This window comes from Pleurodeles waltl, chromosome 9 (assembly GCF_031143425.1).
Source record: "Pleurodeles waltl isolate 20211129_DDA chromosome 9, aPleWal1.hap1.20221129, whole genome shotgun sequence".
NCBI lineage: Eukaryota > Metazoa > Chordata > Amphibia > Caudata > Salamandridae > Pleurodeles > Pleurodeles waltl.
The window spans coordinates 792,126,854-792,142,673 of NC_090448.1; the positions used below are offsets into that span (position 1 = coordinate 792,126,854).

Genomic DNA, 15,820 nt, shown 5'->3' on the forward strand with positions numbered 1-15,820 from the left:
GGGAGTTTCTTGTCTTTTCGAAGCAGGGGCAGTCCTCAGAGGATGTCGAGGTCGCTGGTCCCTTTGGAAGGCGTCGCTGGAGCAGGATCTTTGGAAGGCAGGAGACAGGCCGGTGAGTTTCTGGAGCCAAGGCAGTTGTTGTCTTCTGGTCTTCCTCTGCAGGGGTTTTTCAGCTAGGCAGTCCTTCTTCTTGTAGTTGCAGGAATCTAATTTTCTAGGGTTCAGGGTAGCCCTTAAATACTAAATTTAAGGGCGTGTTTAGGTCTGGGGGGTTAGTAGCCAATGGCTACTAGCCCTGAGGGTGGGTACACCCTCTTTGTGCCTCCTCCCAAGGGGAGGGGGTCACAATCCTAACCCTATTGGGGGAATCCTCCATCTGCAAGATGGAGGATTTCTAAAAGTTAGAGTCACTTCAGCTCAGGACACCTTAGGGGCTGTCCTGAGTGGCCAGTGACTCCTCCTTGTTGCTTTCTTAGTTCCCTCCAGCCTTGCCGCCAAAAGTGGGGGCCGTGGCCGGAGGGGGCGGGCAACTCCACTAAGCTGGAGTGCCCTGCTGGGCTGTGACAAAGGGGTGAGCCTTTGAGGCTCACCGCCAGGTGTCACAGCTCCTGCCTGGGGGAGGTGTTAGCATCTCCACCCAGTGCAGGCTTTGTTACTGGCCTCAGAGTGACAAAGGCACTCTCCCCATGGGGCCAGCAACATGTCTCTGGTGTGGCAGGCTGCTGGAACTAGTCAGCCTACACAGACAGTCGGTTAAGTTTCAGGGGGCACCTCTAAGGTGCCCTCTGGGGTGTATTTTGCAATAAAATGTACACTGGCATCAGTGTGCATTTATTGTGCTGAGAAGTTTGATACCAAACTTCCCAGTTTTCAGTGTAGCCATTATGGTGCTGTGGAGTTCGTGTTTGACAGACTCCCAGACCATATACTCTTATGGCTACCCTGCACTTACAATGTCTAAGGTTTTGTTTAGACACTGTAGGGGTACCATGCTCATGCACTGGTACCCTCACCTATGGTATAGTGCACCCTGCCTTAGGGCTGTAAGGCCTGCTAGAGGGGTGACTGACCTATACTTGCATAGGCAGTGAGAGGCTGGCATGGCACCCTGAGGGGAGTGCCATGTCGACTTACTCATTTTGTTCTCACTAGCACACACAAGCTGGCAAGCAGTGTGTCTGTGCTGAGTGAGAGGTCTCCAGGGTGGCATAAGACATGCTGCAGCCCTTAGAGACCTTCCTTGGCATCAGGGCCCTTGGTACTAGAAGTACCAGTTACAAGGGACTTATCTGGATGCCAGGGTCTGCCAATTGTGGATACAAAAGTACAGGTTAGGGAAAGAACACTGGTGCTGGGGCCTGGTTAGCAGGCCTCAGCACACTTTCAATTGTAAACATAGCATCAGCAAAGGCAAAAAGTCAGGGGGCAACCATGCCAAGGAGGCATTTCCTTACAGTACTCCTTCCCCATCTCAGTATCTACTGGAACCTAGTAAGATCATTGGAGTGGCTCAGTCTTTTCTGGAGGAGGTACAACTGGAATACACCAGCCTATCTGACCACGAAGTAGAGAAACTAAGACCTTTATTAAGTAAGAGACAAGGATATTATTATTATCAGAACCTGTTATTCCTCCCTACTAACAGAGTTAAAGAAAAAGCATTACAAATGTGCCATGATTCACCGGTTGCTGGTCATAGAGGCATCAAGGCCACACAAGAACTTCTTTCGCGATTTTTCTGGTGGCCTACCTGGAAGCTGGATGTTGAAAGATACGTTCAGGCTTGTCCCATATGTGCTCAAGTCAAGATTCCCCGTACCAGACCTGCAGGATTGCTACAGCCTTTGCCTGTTCCGCCAGCTCCATGGCACACCATCTCTACTGATTTCATGTGTTCGCTCCCACCATCAGCAGGAAACCGGGTTATCATGGTCACTGTGGATTCCTTTACTAAGATGGCTCACTTCACTGCCCTGAAAAAGCTACCTACATCCCAAGAACTAAGCCAGATATTTATCGATCATATCTTCCGTCTCCATGGACTCCCACATACCATTATATCTGATAGAGGGCCTCAGTACATTTCCCGGTTTTGGAGGTATTTTTGTAAAACACTTAATATCAATAGAGCCCTGTCATCGGGGTTCCATCCTCAGACCAATGGACAGACCGAGCGTCTGAACCAAGGATTAGAGCAATACCTTCGCTGTTTTTGCAATTCTACCCAAAGCAACTGGAACACTATCTCCCTATTGCTGAATTTTCCTACAATAATACTGTCCATAGTGCCTCCAAGGTCACTCCTTTTTTCTGTTCTTATGGCTTTCATCCTACCTCTTTTCCTACTTCTCCTCTGCCCGCTATTACTTATCTCTCCAAACGACTTCTACAAATCCATAGACTAATTCGATCCAATTTGTTACACACCAAGAGATATATGAAGAAAGCAGCAGACAAGAAACGTAGGACCACTCCAGACTATCACCTGCAAGATAAAGTCTGGCTTTCATCCAAATTCTTACCCTCACGTCTTTCTCAGAACAAGTTCACACCTCGCTACTACGGGCCTTTCCGTATTCTACAGTTGATTAATCCTGTCACTGTCCGTCTTCACTTGCCTCATACATGGAAGATTCATCCAGTCTTTCATGTTTCCCAGCTCAAACCTTATGTACCTGACCCTTACTCTCGTCAGTTCCCTTGTCCTCCTCCTGTACTAGTGGATGATGTTCCTGAATATGAGGTACAGGAAATTTGTGACTCTCGTCTTTTTCACAAACATCTTCAGTATCTGATTCATTGGAAGGGTTATCCTCTCAGTGAATGCTCTTGGGAAGATGCATCTTCTGTTCATGCACCTCTTCTGATTCAACGCTTTCACCGTTTATTTCCTCTCAAACCTGGACCTTCGGGAGGGGGACCTACTGTTGCGCCGCGTGGTGCGGCACGAGCCGGGCGTTTGGCTCGGGCCGCGCAGCGCGTTTCCAAAACGCGGCACGCCCCCAGCCTTTCCTGCACATTACGAGGCCCCAGAATTGGCATGGGGCCTCGCTCTGCTTTTCCTCACCGCATTTTTGGGGACTCCTGACCCCTCTTACCTGTTCTTGCTCCTTCTTTTTTCTTTTCTTCTTTCTTGGGTCCTTTTGTTGTACCTTCCTTTATGTCTTTTCCCCCTTCCCAGGTTACCTTTTTCTACCCAGCATTCCTTGTTCCCTATTCTCTATGGTTCCTACTCTATTCTGTTCTATGTAATTTTCCCTGTCTAAGATGGTGTCCTTTTACTTCCTGTGGGTCACTTCCTGTTTTTTGGTATTTAAGGGATGTGTTTTCTTCTTGTCTTTGCGCTGCAACACTATCTGTTCGGATAGTGTCTTCGCTCCTGATTTCCTTGCCTTTCGGTTCTGGATTTCGTCATTTCTGTGTTACCTGAATTTTGTTCTTTTTGATTCCTGTTCTTTTGTCCTTGTTTTCAGGAATCTTTCTGTTTGGACGTTTTTTCCCCTTTTTTAAAGTTTTTTTTTCCCTCTGGCGATATTTTCTGAAGGGCACGGTCTGTTCTTGGCGTCTCCATTGCCTACAGCACTGTGGCTACCAGAAAGAGTCGCCCCTTTTTGGGCCAAAGCCGAACACTGAAGACCCACGCCACTAGATCTGCAAATTCCAGGCGTAAGCAGCACGTGAGTCGTGACAGGAGCGTCACTTTATGGGACGCTCCAGTGGCGCTAACCTCAGCTCCATATTTCCAAGGAGGTGTAACGCCACTTCTTGTGGTGTTACACCTCCTGTAAATATGGGCCCCTCTGACGCAGTTATCTGCGTCAGAGGGGCGTGTAATTGGTGTTGCTGTGGGCATGCCACAGCAACACCCATTGCATTTTGACGCTGTCTCAGATTTACAAGATTTCGTAAACCTGAGGCAGCACCAAAATCTTAGCAAGGCACAACGTTTTTTGCTTTTTCTATGGGTGCTGCATTCTGCAGCATGCATAGAAAGAGCAAAATGCCAGAAATGATTGTTTATGTGTGGGAAGGTGTCCCTTCCCGCATATAAACAATTATTTGAAAATGATGCTTTGACAATTGTGCTGTATTCTGCAGCACACACAGTGCCAAAGCGCCATTAGTGATTGTTTATGTGCAGGAAGGGACACCTTCATTCACATAAACAATCACACCCCTCAACTCCTTGAATGATGGTGCAAGGATGCCTGCGTTGGCAGCTACATTTAGTGCCAGCGCAGGGGACAACACAGGGGTGAGCCGTATTCACTTAGAAATACGGCACATCCCTGCGTTGTCAAAATGACGGAGCGCGGCACTGCCAATTTTGGCGCAGCGTCACGCTCTGTCATTTCCGCATTAATATGGGCCTGAGAACCTAATTGCCACAATAAAGAATTCCTATAAATATATATCATATGCTTTCCTTTTCAGCAGGGGTTAGTCAACAAATATTATGTTCAGTTATCTTTTTGTTACACTTGATGTAAAGAAAGTACGTTATTTTAGAGGGAGCCACAGAATTAAGATGTGCATCTTGTCTCTTTACGTCAATGGGACAGACTCCCACATTGGTGTTGTCTCCGTCCCCCTCCCCCCCCCCCCACCTAGTGTAGCAGACCATCCTACTATACACAGATGCATTTAAGGGAAGAGATTTCTGGTATAATGAATCTTCAGGCGGTAGCAAAGTCTAAGATATCAACTACTCAGAATTGTGAGAACCACACTCCAGTGTGATTTGCATCTCTCAACAGCAAAAGTGTGGACGGCTCTCCTGTGAGCACAAAGCTTGCAAATACCTCTGCCCTACACACTCCAACCTTAAACACCTGCCATTGACGTGGACAGGATCTTAGAATGACTTGAGAGAGAAAGCTATTTCCCAGAATAGTTCTTCTCCATTGGTAACTTCCATGTAAATAATAAGCTGTGATATTCTTTCTCTGATATATTCACTGAAGGTGAAATGTAAGAATTACAGAATGTTTTACATAAATGTATATCAATAAAAGATCCAATTCCAAAAACAATTATAATTTGAAGTGAGTTGTTCTTACCGATACACCCCTTTGCATCAGCAGTGAGTTCAAAGCCAGCACGGCAAGAGCAGCGGAAGGATCCTGGTATGTTCTCACACCATCCATTCTCACAGTATGAGCTGTGCGCAGCACATTCGTCCACATCTACGACATTGGATGTACAGTAAAAAGTGAGGGGGAAAGATAATGCCTATTAGGCCAATCACAAATTAAGAGTTCAATAATAAGTGGCGGTAGGAAAACACAGCAAGAGAAATGTATTGGAAGGAGCAACAAAGAGAAAAAGGGACCATACAAATCCTATGCACACAGTTTCACAATGTGGTGCACCAGTGGCAAGGTTCACAGACATTGTGTTTCAAGATCCATAATCTAGTACAAAGAAAGCCACACTGTGGACATGCTTCAGTGTACTGATCCTGTAAACAAGTGTCCACAACACAATGCAACAATGCATCATTTACAGCACAGTACAGTGGTGCCAGAATTCACACTCTATTGCACCACTGTAGCCTCTACGGGCAGAAATGACTTTCCATTACAATAGTTTCATGTCAAGGTAACCTTCGAGAAGGTTACAATGTTGAGTTACTCTCACCGTTGCACTCCCCTGCTTGGCTGTAATACCCGGGTCCACAAGGGACACACTTGTAGCTGCCTGGTGTGTTCTCACACTTGCCATCAGGGCAGGTTTTAGGATTCTGACATTCATCAATATCTAGAACAAAAAATATTAATTTATGGATTTCAAGCTAAACAAATTCTAGAAATGTGTGGATACCATCAACATTTTAAAAACATGAATAAAAGACAGTAAGTACTTAAATGCTAGGAATGTGTGGATACCATCAACATTTTAAAAACATGAATAAAAGTCAATAAGTAATTCAGTTCATCAACTGGCAGACGCATATGCAGAACTGACACAATTTCTGGGAATGCTAAAAGGCTGGGGATGAGACTGCAAATCATGTGAGCAATACTGCACGGTTATATGCTATCTTATAAACCTCCAAATTGACATAATACTAAAATAATATGTTGTGCCTATGCCTAGAATGAATCCTGGCACAGGTCAATCATTCTGGGTGCACTGTGACGTTAATATAACTTGCCCTTGAATGTCAATGTTAGATTTATTTAATTTACAATCTGAACAATAGAATGGTTTGAGTTTGAAAATATTACACATACCTCACACTGGTAACAATTTCGACATACTGCTCTCACTGATATTTGCATCTTATGAGGTTTTCTGTTTTAGCAGCTTTTGGGAAGTGGCTTAGGAATCTAATGCAAGACAGTGTCCTTAAATGTTCTTTTCATGTACATTTTGGACTCTCAACAATCTCATACATTGCTCAAACATGGGGATGAAAAATCATTTTTGAACAGCCAATTACAAAACCATGCCTGCTTATTATATAGTTTATACCAATACCATTCAGCACCTCAAAATTGCAACTCCCCATTGTGGATCAGGTTCATTAAACCACGTGCCTCTTCCAGAAATATTACAGATTAAGGGTGCAACTCATGGAAAGCGCCGTCTTTACTGATTATGACCTAGCTCTACCATGATGATGTATTCACATTCTTTACAGAAATATTCCATCAAACATTTTCCCCTGGGAAGGAGGAGGATTCACAAAGTTATTTGTTACTTGGAACTGCACAACCCAGGTTTGATCGACTTGCTTCTGTACATCCCTTGATTAATGTCCATAGAACAGAATCCATTTTAGGACTTTCTCATTCCTCCCTCCTCATCCCTATGCCGCACGCCTACTTCTCATCCATATTTCTTATCCGTCCTTCCTACTTCTCATCCCTACTCCTCCTCCATAACCACTACTTCTCACCCATCAACCCTACTTCTCATCCATCATTCCTACTTCTTAGCCACCATTGTTGCTTAACATTCCTACTGTTCACCCAACATGCCTACTTTTCAGCCCTGCTCCTAATCCATCGTCCTTACGTCTCACCCATTACCCCTACTTCTCATCCATCATTCTTCTCATCCATAATCCCTACTTCTTATTCATCACCCCTACTTCTCATCCATCACAGGTTCTCTATTTCTCATCCCTGCTTCTCATCTATCATTGATATCCCTAAATCTCCTCTATCATTCACCATCCCTATTTCTCATTCATCATCCCTACTTCTTATCCATCATCCCTACTTTTCATCTATCATTCCAATGTCTCATTCGTTATCCCTAGTTCCCAGCCCTACTTCTCAGCCATAATTTCTACTTCTCATCCATTATTCTTACTTCTCATCCCTAGTTCTCATTCATCCTACCTTTGTCTCATTCCTCATTCCTAGGTCATACCAACACACTTTCAGTGTTGTGAAACACCTCTTCACACTGATTTGTTGGCAACTGCCACTTGGAGCTAATAGAGAGGGTTGCATCTATTGGTTTATCCACTGAAAAAACAGCCTTCTCATTGCACATTCAGGATTACACAGAGGAACAAGTGTGAAGCATATAAACAGCACCAAAGCAACTGAAGAAGAAATTGACACAACACTCAAGAAACCTGAAACAATTTATAAGAATAGACTTTATTATTATTATAAGAATGTATATACAAAAATTAAAATGATCGGGCGGGTTCCAGGGATATTGATTTTACAAGCAATAACAAATCAAAAAGGTTTGACTCAACAGCAAACAAGCCTTGACAAAGTCAACGAATTGGACACAAAAACATTTTCAAAGAAAACTTAGGTAAGTGTCAATGCGGTTGGTTAGAAGTACTCTCACAGGGAGCTAGTCAAGGGGACTAGCAAGGCCCTCAAGAACAGTTTCCTTTTCTAAAGAAGCAGTCCTCCAGTAGTTCCAGGTACCTTATCCGTGTTTCAATGGATTCCTATAGGTTGGTCCTGATGCAAGGGATGAAGAATGCTGAAGATACTCTAAGGATGCTGTTGATGCAACGTGGTTGACAGAGGTCTTCCTGCACTTATTTCTTGTTCCACAAAGATGTTGAGGGGGTCCAGGTTGCAGGATTGACATCCCACAAAGTGTTCTCCGGTCTGGCCAAAGACTAGTTGCCACTGGACTACCAGTCACTGGTTGTTGCAGTCACAGGCCAATCCTTCCTAAGTTGATAACTCAACTCTATGACAGCATTCCCGAGCCAAGACCCGACATGTGTGCTCGGTTTTGGCTTTGATGCTGCATGGTGGCAGTGGCTGGAAGACTTTGGGCTAACAACTTGCCCCCGGAGACTTCTCTAGCTGTTGTGGCCCTGTGCTGCAAACAGGAGGCTAGTCAGCTGGACCTTGGAGTTCTCTTGGTTTGAGTGGGATCTGGAGATGGCTTCTCCTTGAGTAGGACACAACAGGCAGAGTCCCTCTGTTTGCTGTGCAGCAGGTGCAGTCTCTCTTTGCTGGTGTAGGAAACTGGACTTCTATTTGCCGATGTCCGCCCACTTTTTGCCCCATTTGAACTAGTGGATGCTGGTATTCAACTCTGACAGTATACTGAAGCCTGCTAACCAGGTTCCAGTGCCAGTGTTCTTTCCCCAGAAAACAAAATACTCAGTTGTCACCCAACTGGCAAGTTGCCCTGTAAGTCCCTCGTAAATGGTATGCCTAGTACGTAGGGCAAGGGTACTAAAGGGGGGCTCTATCGATTGCAGCATGTATTATGCCACCCTAAGAGATCCACACTAAAACACATTGCAGAATGCATGAAATGGTGCAAACCATTCTGAAAACATAACACTGCACACAACCTGAGTGTAATGCCCAAATACACTGCACGTCTTATATGTAAGTTGCTCCTACTGTGGGCCTTAAGACCCCTAAGACAGGGTTCATTATAATCCATGTGAGGGCATATCTGCATGATTAGATATGCCCCTGTAATGTCTAGTTCGATTACTATATATTGCAAGTGAATAGGGAAGCATCTTAAGGTATGTACTGGGCTCTGGTCATTACAAGTTACCCAGCTAAATAATTGCTTCACTGAAACCTATGGTGCTGGGTATCAAACACCTCTTCTTAACAAATCTATACTGATGCCAGGATTGGATTTATTATGACTTGTGCCCGGAAACCTACTAGTCTTCTGGTGTGCTGGCTGACTGTATCAACTAGTCTGCCACCACAGACAAGTTTCTGATCCCCTGTAGGTGAGAGCCCCTGCTCAGGAGAAGGTGTTATCACTGCCTCCAGCAGGATGGCTAGCAAATCTGCTACCAAGGCCAGAGGCTTCAAAGCCTCTGCTGCCGTTGATATGCGACTCAGCCACAGATCTGGAGAATGCCACCGCCTGCCCTGAGGTCCACTTGGCACTAACAGGTGGGAAATTAGCTATGCAGTAGGCATGTGGCACGTTCAGGCTAGTCACACCCCTAAGGTGGGCTGCCTGATGTGCCCCATGAAAGAAGGGTTCCACCACTTTGTTTTTGGTGTAATTAGGAACTCTGGAACAGGGTTATGCCCACTCCCCACAGGAAATGGTCATATAGGGGGTTTAATGAGCCCAGAAGTAAGCCCATTGACTACTACCTTTCACTCCCATTAATGCCCCTAAATGGAGTATTTAGGTGGCCCCCTGACACCAAGAACTCAGATGTGCCTGACTACAATGAGAAGAAGGACAAACAAGAGCCAAAGACAGAACTGTGGACTAGCTACGGATTTGGCACCAAGACCTGCCTGCTCCTGCCCTGACCCGTCCTGCAGCTGTGCAACCTCCCAACGCCTTGGAGGGCTGCTATCACTCGGCCAACCAGCCAGCATTTCCCTTGAAGTGGTGGAGCCACTCCCCTGCAGCAGCAGGCACCAACTGCACCTGCCCAGTCTCCCATTTTGGTGGACGACCGAAGGAGCAACTCGCCAGGAAGAGGATACCAAGGGGCAGATTTACCAAACTGTCAGGCAATGCAGAGCATCAGCCAAAAATGCTGCACTGTGTTGAGTGACAGGGAGGGAGCAGGACGGCACCATATCTACAGAGATATGGCTCTCACCTCTCCCTAACACTGGTTTTAGCTGCCATGCCCCATGCACATACCTTTTCCCCATACAGTAAGGGTGTGTGCGTGAGTCTAGCACATATTTTGTACTAGAAGGGTACTCTTCCAGTGCAAAATACTATGCTAGAAAACTTAAAAGTCTTTTCTTACTTGGTATGTGTGCTGCATAGTACAGCACACAAACAAAGTGAGAAAAAAAGGAGAAATGAAAACATTTCTCTTTTTAACGCCTGGTTTCACAAGGTGTTATTTTTTTAGGCAAAACCCTGTCTCACAAATTTTAGTAGAGGAGGTGTTGCGTCACAAAAGGCGGGTGGTTGCATGGGAATACCCATATACTGACCCCCTTGAGGCTAGGTGATGAAAATTAAATCTTTACGCTGGAAAGTAAATAATAAAAAAACAGCTTGTACTGCTTTGCGTCACTTTCATGATGCGCACTCAGTGCAAAAGTTAGTAAATCAGCCCCAAGTGTCCAGGAGGTCAGCCTCATTGACCCATCCTGTCTTCGAGACGCTGAGCCTGCCTGGAGCCTCCCTACACCCATACTCAGGGTGCCATCGACAACTGCAAGAAGCAATGCTTGATTGTGTTCAGTTGGTACACTACCACTGCCAAAACGTACCTGCACATCGAGGGACTTTGAGAGAGGCCAGCTCCACACCAGAAGGCTTCTTGCTGTCTTTCTTTCCCCTCTTCTACAGGTTCAACAAGAACTGTTAGAGCCTCAAACTCGCCAACCGGACCGACAGAACACTTATGCAACCAAGTCCCCCAGCCCAAATTTATTGAAACCAATGGGGTCTCTATACTCCTGAGACCCTCAAGAGCCAAGCCCTCCTTTGAGTTCTGCCAGACTGGTCCCCCAGTCCCCACTTGCAGCTTTTTCTTGCAGGTACTTTTCCCTATCGACTTTTGCGTGTAGCGTTCGAGGCTACCACCGCTGAAAGCACCTCTGCACTGGACAGACCAGGGCAGGTGAAAATGAACTGTTGGGGCTTCCTAGGACCTTGGCCAATACTTACCTCAAGTCCAGAAGAACAGTCCTGTAAGTCGTTTGCAAAAGGCCCTATGCAGTGTATGTTTCTCCCATAGGATAACATTACTGTGTTCGAGGCTCATGCCTCAAATATGACAGCTGTATTTTCGGTATTTTAAAATATCGCTAACAACTAACTTATCTGATCTCGAAGATCTTGGTGTCAAAATTAATATAAAAATCTAGGATATTAGTCTAAATTGGTCTCGAGTTTCTTCCTGAGTGTTTGTCTCATTTATTGACTGTGTGTTCAACAAATACTTAACAATACCCATCTGATAAACCTAATCTGCTCACCCCACTACCAAAAAAACAGCATTTGGGATTATTAATTTAAGTAATGTAAGCCAATAACGGTTGTCTGGACATTCTACAAAGTGTACCTCATTGTGGTACATTACGTAAAAAGTCAGCTTCCTACAGCTGGTTCCTTTGTGCAGCAGAGCAGTCCTTCTTTGGTTCTTATCCCAAGTTCTGAGGTCTGGATGCCAAGAGTGCCCTCTTTAAGCTCGGAAAGTGCCCTCAGGGCCAGGACAAGGTTGATAGCCAATGGCTACCAGGTTCCATCCCACCATTTCATGTGGAGTGTGGCATCTGGCTATCCCAAGATGCACCATTCTGCCCACTCCTAAGATAGCGAGACCCTCCTCTCTCAATGTCCAGACTCACTAGCCCACTCCTAGGTTGCCTTTACCTCAAGGCTACATGCCCCTTTGGAAACTGGTTTGGAAACTGATTTCCCTCCACTGCATCCTGTGCCAGCCTGTCTACCTCAACAAGGAGACAGCCCTCCTCTCAGGTGTTGCACATCTGCCCGTCAAAGGTGGCTTCACTTTTGAAACCTGACTTTTGGGGCTAACACCTAAGTTACTTACTGCCCAAGGGAGGTGACACCTAGCTGGTCTGCAATCCCTCATTGTTCTCATGGAGAGTCGTTGGCATGTCTTTAGAAGGGCCAAAGGCTGTCTCGTGGATCAGGCTCCACGTGTGCCTAGGAAGGCACAGGAGTTTTAGCAGCAACAAAGTTGAAGCTTTGTTAGAGCTGCACACTGAAACAAGTCACATTCATTTCCACTTGAGACATAAGTTGGGCTTAATGTAACCCATTGTTTGATACATTGGAGTGCCTGCTTTAGACTCTAGGACTTTGAAACTTTGTATTTCTTTTCTAGTTATAGTGAGAGGAGATCTTAGGATTTTTCATATTGGCCAGACCTTCATCTCAAAAATTGTCTGGTAACGATCTAATAGCTCTCCTGCATTTTTATAATACGATTGTACACAAAACGTGGCTGTTCTATTGTCAATACAGGCAATTTAAACTTATCTGAAGCTTTTTCTACCAAGGAATGGTAACAGTCAATGTCATCTAAAGGAGAATCCCTAGGTAGGGGCTTGGGGAAGGCATCATCTGGGGCATGAAAAGCATCCTATTCTGGAGAAAGAGTTGAAATATTAACATGCTGTTGATGTGAAATGCTGTAATCTGTGACCAATTAGATAAAACCTGGTGTCAAGCTCCTGAGTATTCATTTAAACTAACATGCGGCACAAAATCTGGCATTTAAAGCCTTGGGGTAGGGGGAATAGACTACAGCTCACTCCTTAACCACCTGATTGGTCAGTCTTATAATCATAGAAAGGGGTGGATAGGCTGTATTGTCTGGCTATGAAAGATCCAATGCTGTAGAATTTATATCATGTTGTACTCACCTTTAATTAAAGGATATATGAGTAAAATACATATCTAGGGAACTGCAATCATGACAATGTGTAAGATTTTTCATTCTCACTCATACAAACACCAACACTGTTCTCCTGCCTAGCATGCTGTCGGGTCTGTACCCCGAATAACATTATTGGTTGACCAGCAGTGAGCTAGGCAGTTCCCTGCATGCCTAGTTGTGATATAATCTGCTTTATTCCAGGTGGAAAAAAAAAACTTGACCCCTATTTTATTTTATTTGGGATTTTTGTGTAGCACTGCAGATCACTCGGTGACAGCCGCTGAGCACTCTCATACTCAATTGGGTACCCAGATGTCTATCGTTATTTAGCAACACTTCAAATGAGGTTTGGGTGTTTCCTGATACAAGGTTCTCATTAAGGCAAAGTACTCTAAGAAAGACCCACTTTGCCAAAAGCTCATGCCCATTCAGCCTTTCACAAGCCACAACTTTACCTTCACAGATGTGGGGGCGCCCTAATTTTGGCTGGTATCCGGGGTAACAGTCGCAGATGTGGTAACCAGGATAGTTGTGGCAAATGAGGCCCTCTCCACAGATGTTTGGTTTGGAGCATTCATCGATGTCTGGGAAAATACAGAGCAAAGTAAGAACCCTCCATTGTACAATAAATGGAGAAAGGGTATTGAGTTTCTCCAAGAAAAGTTAAATATGGATAAGAGACTGTTGAGGTGGTGCAGACTAAGGGAGAGAAACACATTTCTCGTGTTTAAAAATCATCATTCTCAGCCTGGAAAAAATATGAATCCAAATTGTAACATGGATCCAAAATTAAACTAAAAATCGGCTCAATAAAAACAGACACTGATAACAAGGCAAGGGAACCCTACCCTCACTGAAGACAATGGTGGACTTTAAAAAAAAAACAGGACTATAATTGAAAGCAAATGGAAATATCAAGAGAAAAACTTGGATAGTAGCTGTGAATGCAATCAAAGTGTCATTAACAACAAGATAGAGAGATATTTCAATAAAAACAACAATTAATGTCAGATGCAGCAAAGGTGATTATGAAGAGAAACAAAAAACAAACTTGGATCTGTTGGAAAACAAATATGGTATCAAAGAAAAAAGCAGGATACCAGGGGAAACAATGCTGATGGGAAAAAAATGTAAACTCTCTAATGTAGATTTTAGGGAAGACATGGAGGAGAACGACTATTGGAATTCCTCACCAACACAGGATTGTATGCCATGTTGCACCTGCACTTTATAACCCCGGTTGCACTTGCAGATGTAGGATCCTTCAGTGTTCATGCACAACCCTTTCCCGATACCACAGGGATTACTTTCACACTCATTCATATCTGAAACACAGACAAATGAGTGATTTAAAGAAGCCAATAAAGAAGAGAGTATCCCAGTCTTAAAGGGTGAAGGCATCTGAGGTCACACTTACCAATGCAGTATCTCTTCGTGGTGTGGAAATTGTAGCCATGGGAACACTGGCAGATGTATCCAGAGGGCTTCCAGATGCATTCGCCGTGACCACAGATGTTACGGTTCAGCTTGCACTCATCTGTCTCTGGAGAGGACAAGAAAGAAACGCACTGAGGGAGAAAGCAAAGGTAAAAATTGTAGGTATGCCTGGATTTATGGAGGGACACTTGCCTTTTCTCTGTCAGTGAATGAATTCTGCAAGACCTCAGCCATTCTTTTGGCCAATCGATTTGTGTATGGGGTACTGGGTATGTGTAATAAGTTCTATGGGTCTCAGCCTGTCTTCTGAGGATGGGTTCATGTATGGCACCAAGTAAGTGAATTATAACAGCTATATTGTACACTTTCCTGCTGAACCTCTCAGCATGGGGGCATATTTTGGGGGTTGTGAGAAATGGATAGGAAGAGATATTTTTCAGCTTTCAGGAGAAGGTGGTGAGATCTTAAGCTGACCAGATACCTGCATCTGAAGAGGTTCTGAAATTAGTTCTTGAGACGTTCAGTCTGTCCACGTGGGAATAAACACATCTTGGACCTGTGCATGTGTATAATGAGCTCTTGTTCGCTATGTCCTGTCTTTTAGAATATGAGTTGCAACTGCATTCATGTTTTTTGTTGAGTGTGAACTTCTGTCTGCCACTTTTTCCAATTGTCTTCTATTGAACAACTGCCAGGCACATACCTGTGACCTTCGTAGGCTCTATGTCGACTGCACTGGGCGTATACTGGTCTGGAAGGACTCTCCGGACAGGCACCATTGTCGGCTTCAGCACTACTTCTGCAACAAGAGCAAACTCACAGTCATCAGGTCGATAAGCCTATGCTGAGACTACAGATGATAGGTGGTGAATGCACAGTAGCTGCTAGTTATCACATCTACGCCACCCAGCCTAAGTGTTTATTATAAAGAAATGAGAGCATTAACCAGTATCTCCTCTTGGAGTGCTTTCCGTTTTGATTTCATAGATGTGCCAAGAATACTCTTAGGATACCAAGAGAGGGTCAACATTATTCAAAACATTACAATGCATTTACAGTTTGCAGTATACATATGGATTTCTCCTAGCATAAAGTAGGTGTCACACTCTTTTGTCATACATCATTCTTAAGTACACCATTATTTGGAAATGTATTTGTGCCTACTTGGGCTAGGTACATTTCATTTTTCAATTCAGGGAATGCAGTATGTGAATTCAGGGGAACTTCTGGATTCACACCCACCTTCTGCCACTGAATAAAACAGGAAGAAAAGTGAGGAGGTGGTGGAGGTATTCTGTCCTGCAATTGCCTCTGATCAGCCCCATTATTAAGGGTTGGACAACGACAATGTCAAGACAAAATTCTCAGCTGAGCTTCCCCAAAGGTTGCCTATTTAGCAGTGGCTGACATTATTTCAAGCGTGCCATCCATCACTTTTTGTTTACTTTAGTGTGATGCTCTGTTGGAAATGGGGTTTCTAGTTGGCAGTGGTTTGCACCCTGTCCAAGTAAGGACCCTAACTCTAGTCAGGGTAAGGGAGTCACACACCTAAGATAACCCCTGTTCACT

The 15,820-nt window shown here is 44.6% G+C and overlaps 1 protein-coding gene across 3 annotated transcripts in view; it reads right to left on the minus strand.

Annotated features, from left to right (window-relative positions):
- Positions 1-15,820, minus strand: part of LTBP3 (latent transforming growth factor beta binding protein 3) — a 336,564-nt gene that overhangs the window by 138,660 nt on the left and 182,084 nt on the right. For all 3 annotated transcript variants that reach the window (XM_069208015.1, XM_069208017.1, XM_069208016.1), the window contains 6 exons: positions 14,955-15,050; positions 14,232-14,357; positions 14,008-14,139; positions 13,270-13,398; positions 5,641-5,760; positions 5,061-5,186 (listed from right to left, as the gene is read on the minus strand). In XM_069208015.1, coding sequence (XP_069064116.1) covers positions 5,061-5,186; positions 5,641-5,760; positions 13,270-13,398; positions 14,008-14,139; positions 14,232-14,357; positions 14,955-15,050 — 729 coding nt within the window. The remainder of the gene's footprint in view (positions 1-5,060; positions 5,187-5,640; positions 5,761-13,269; positions 13,399-14,007; positions 14,140-14,231; positions 14,358-14,954; positions 15,051-15,820) is intronic.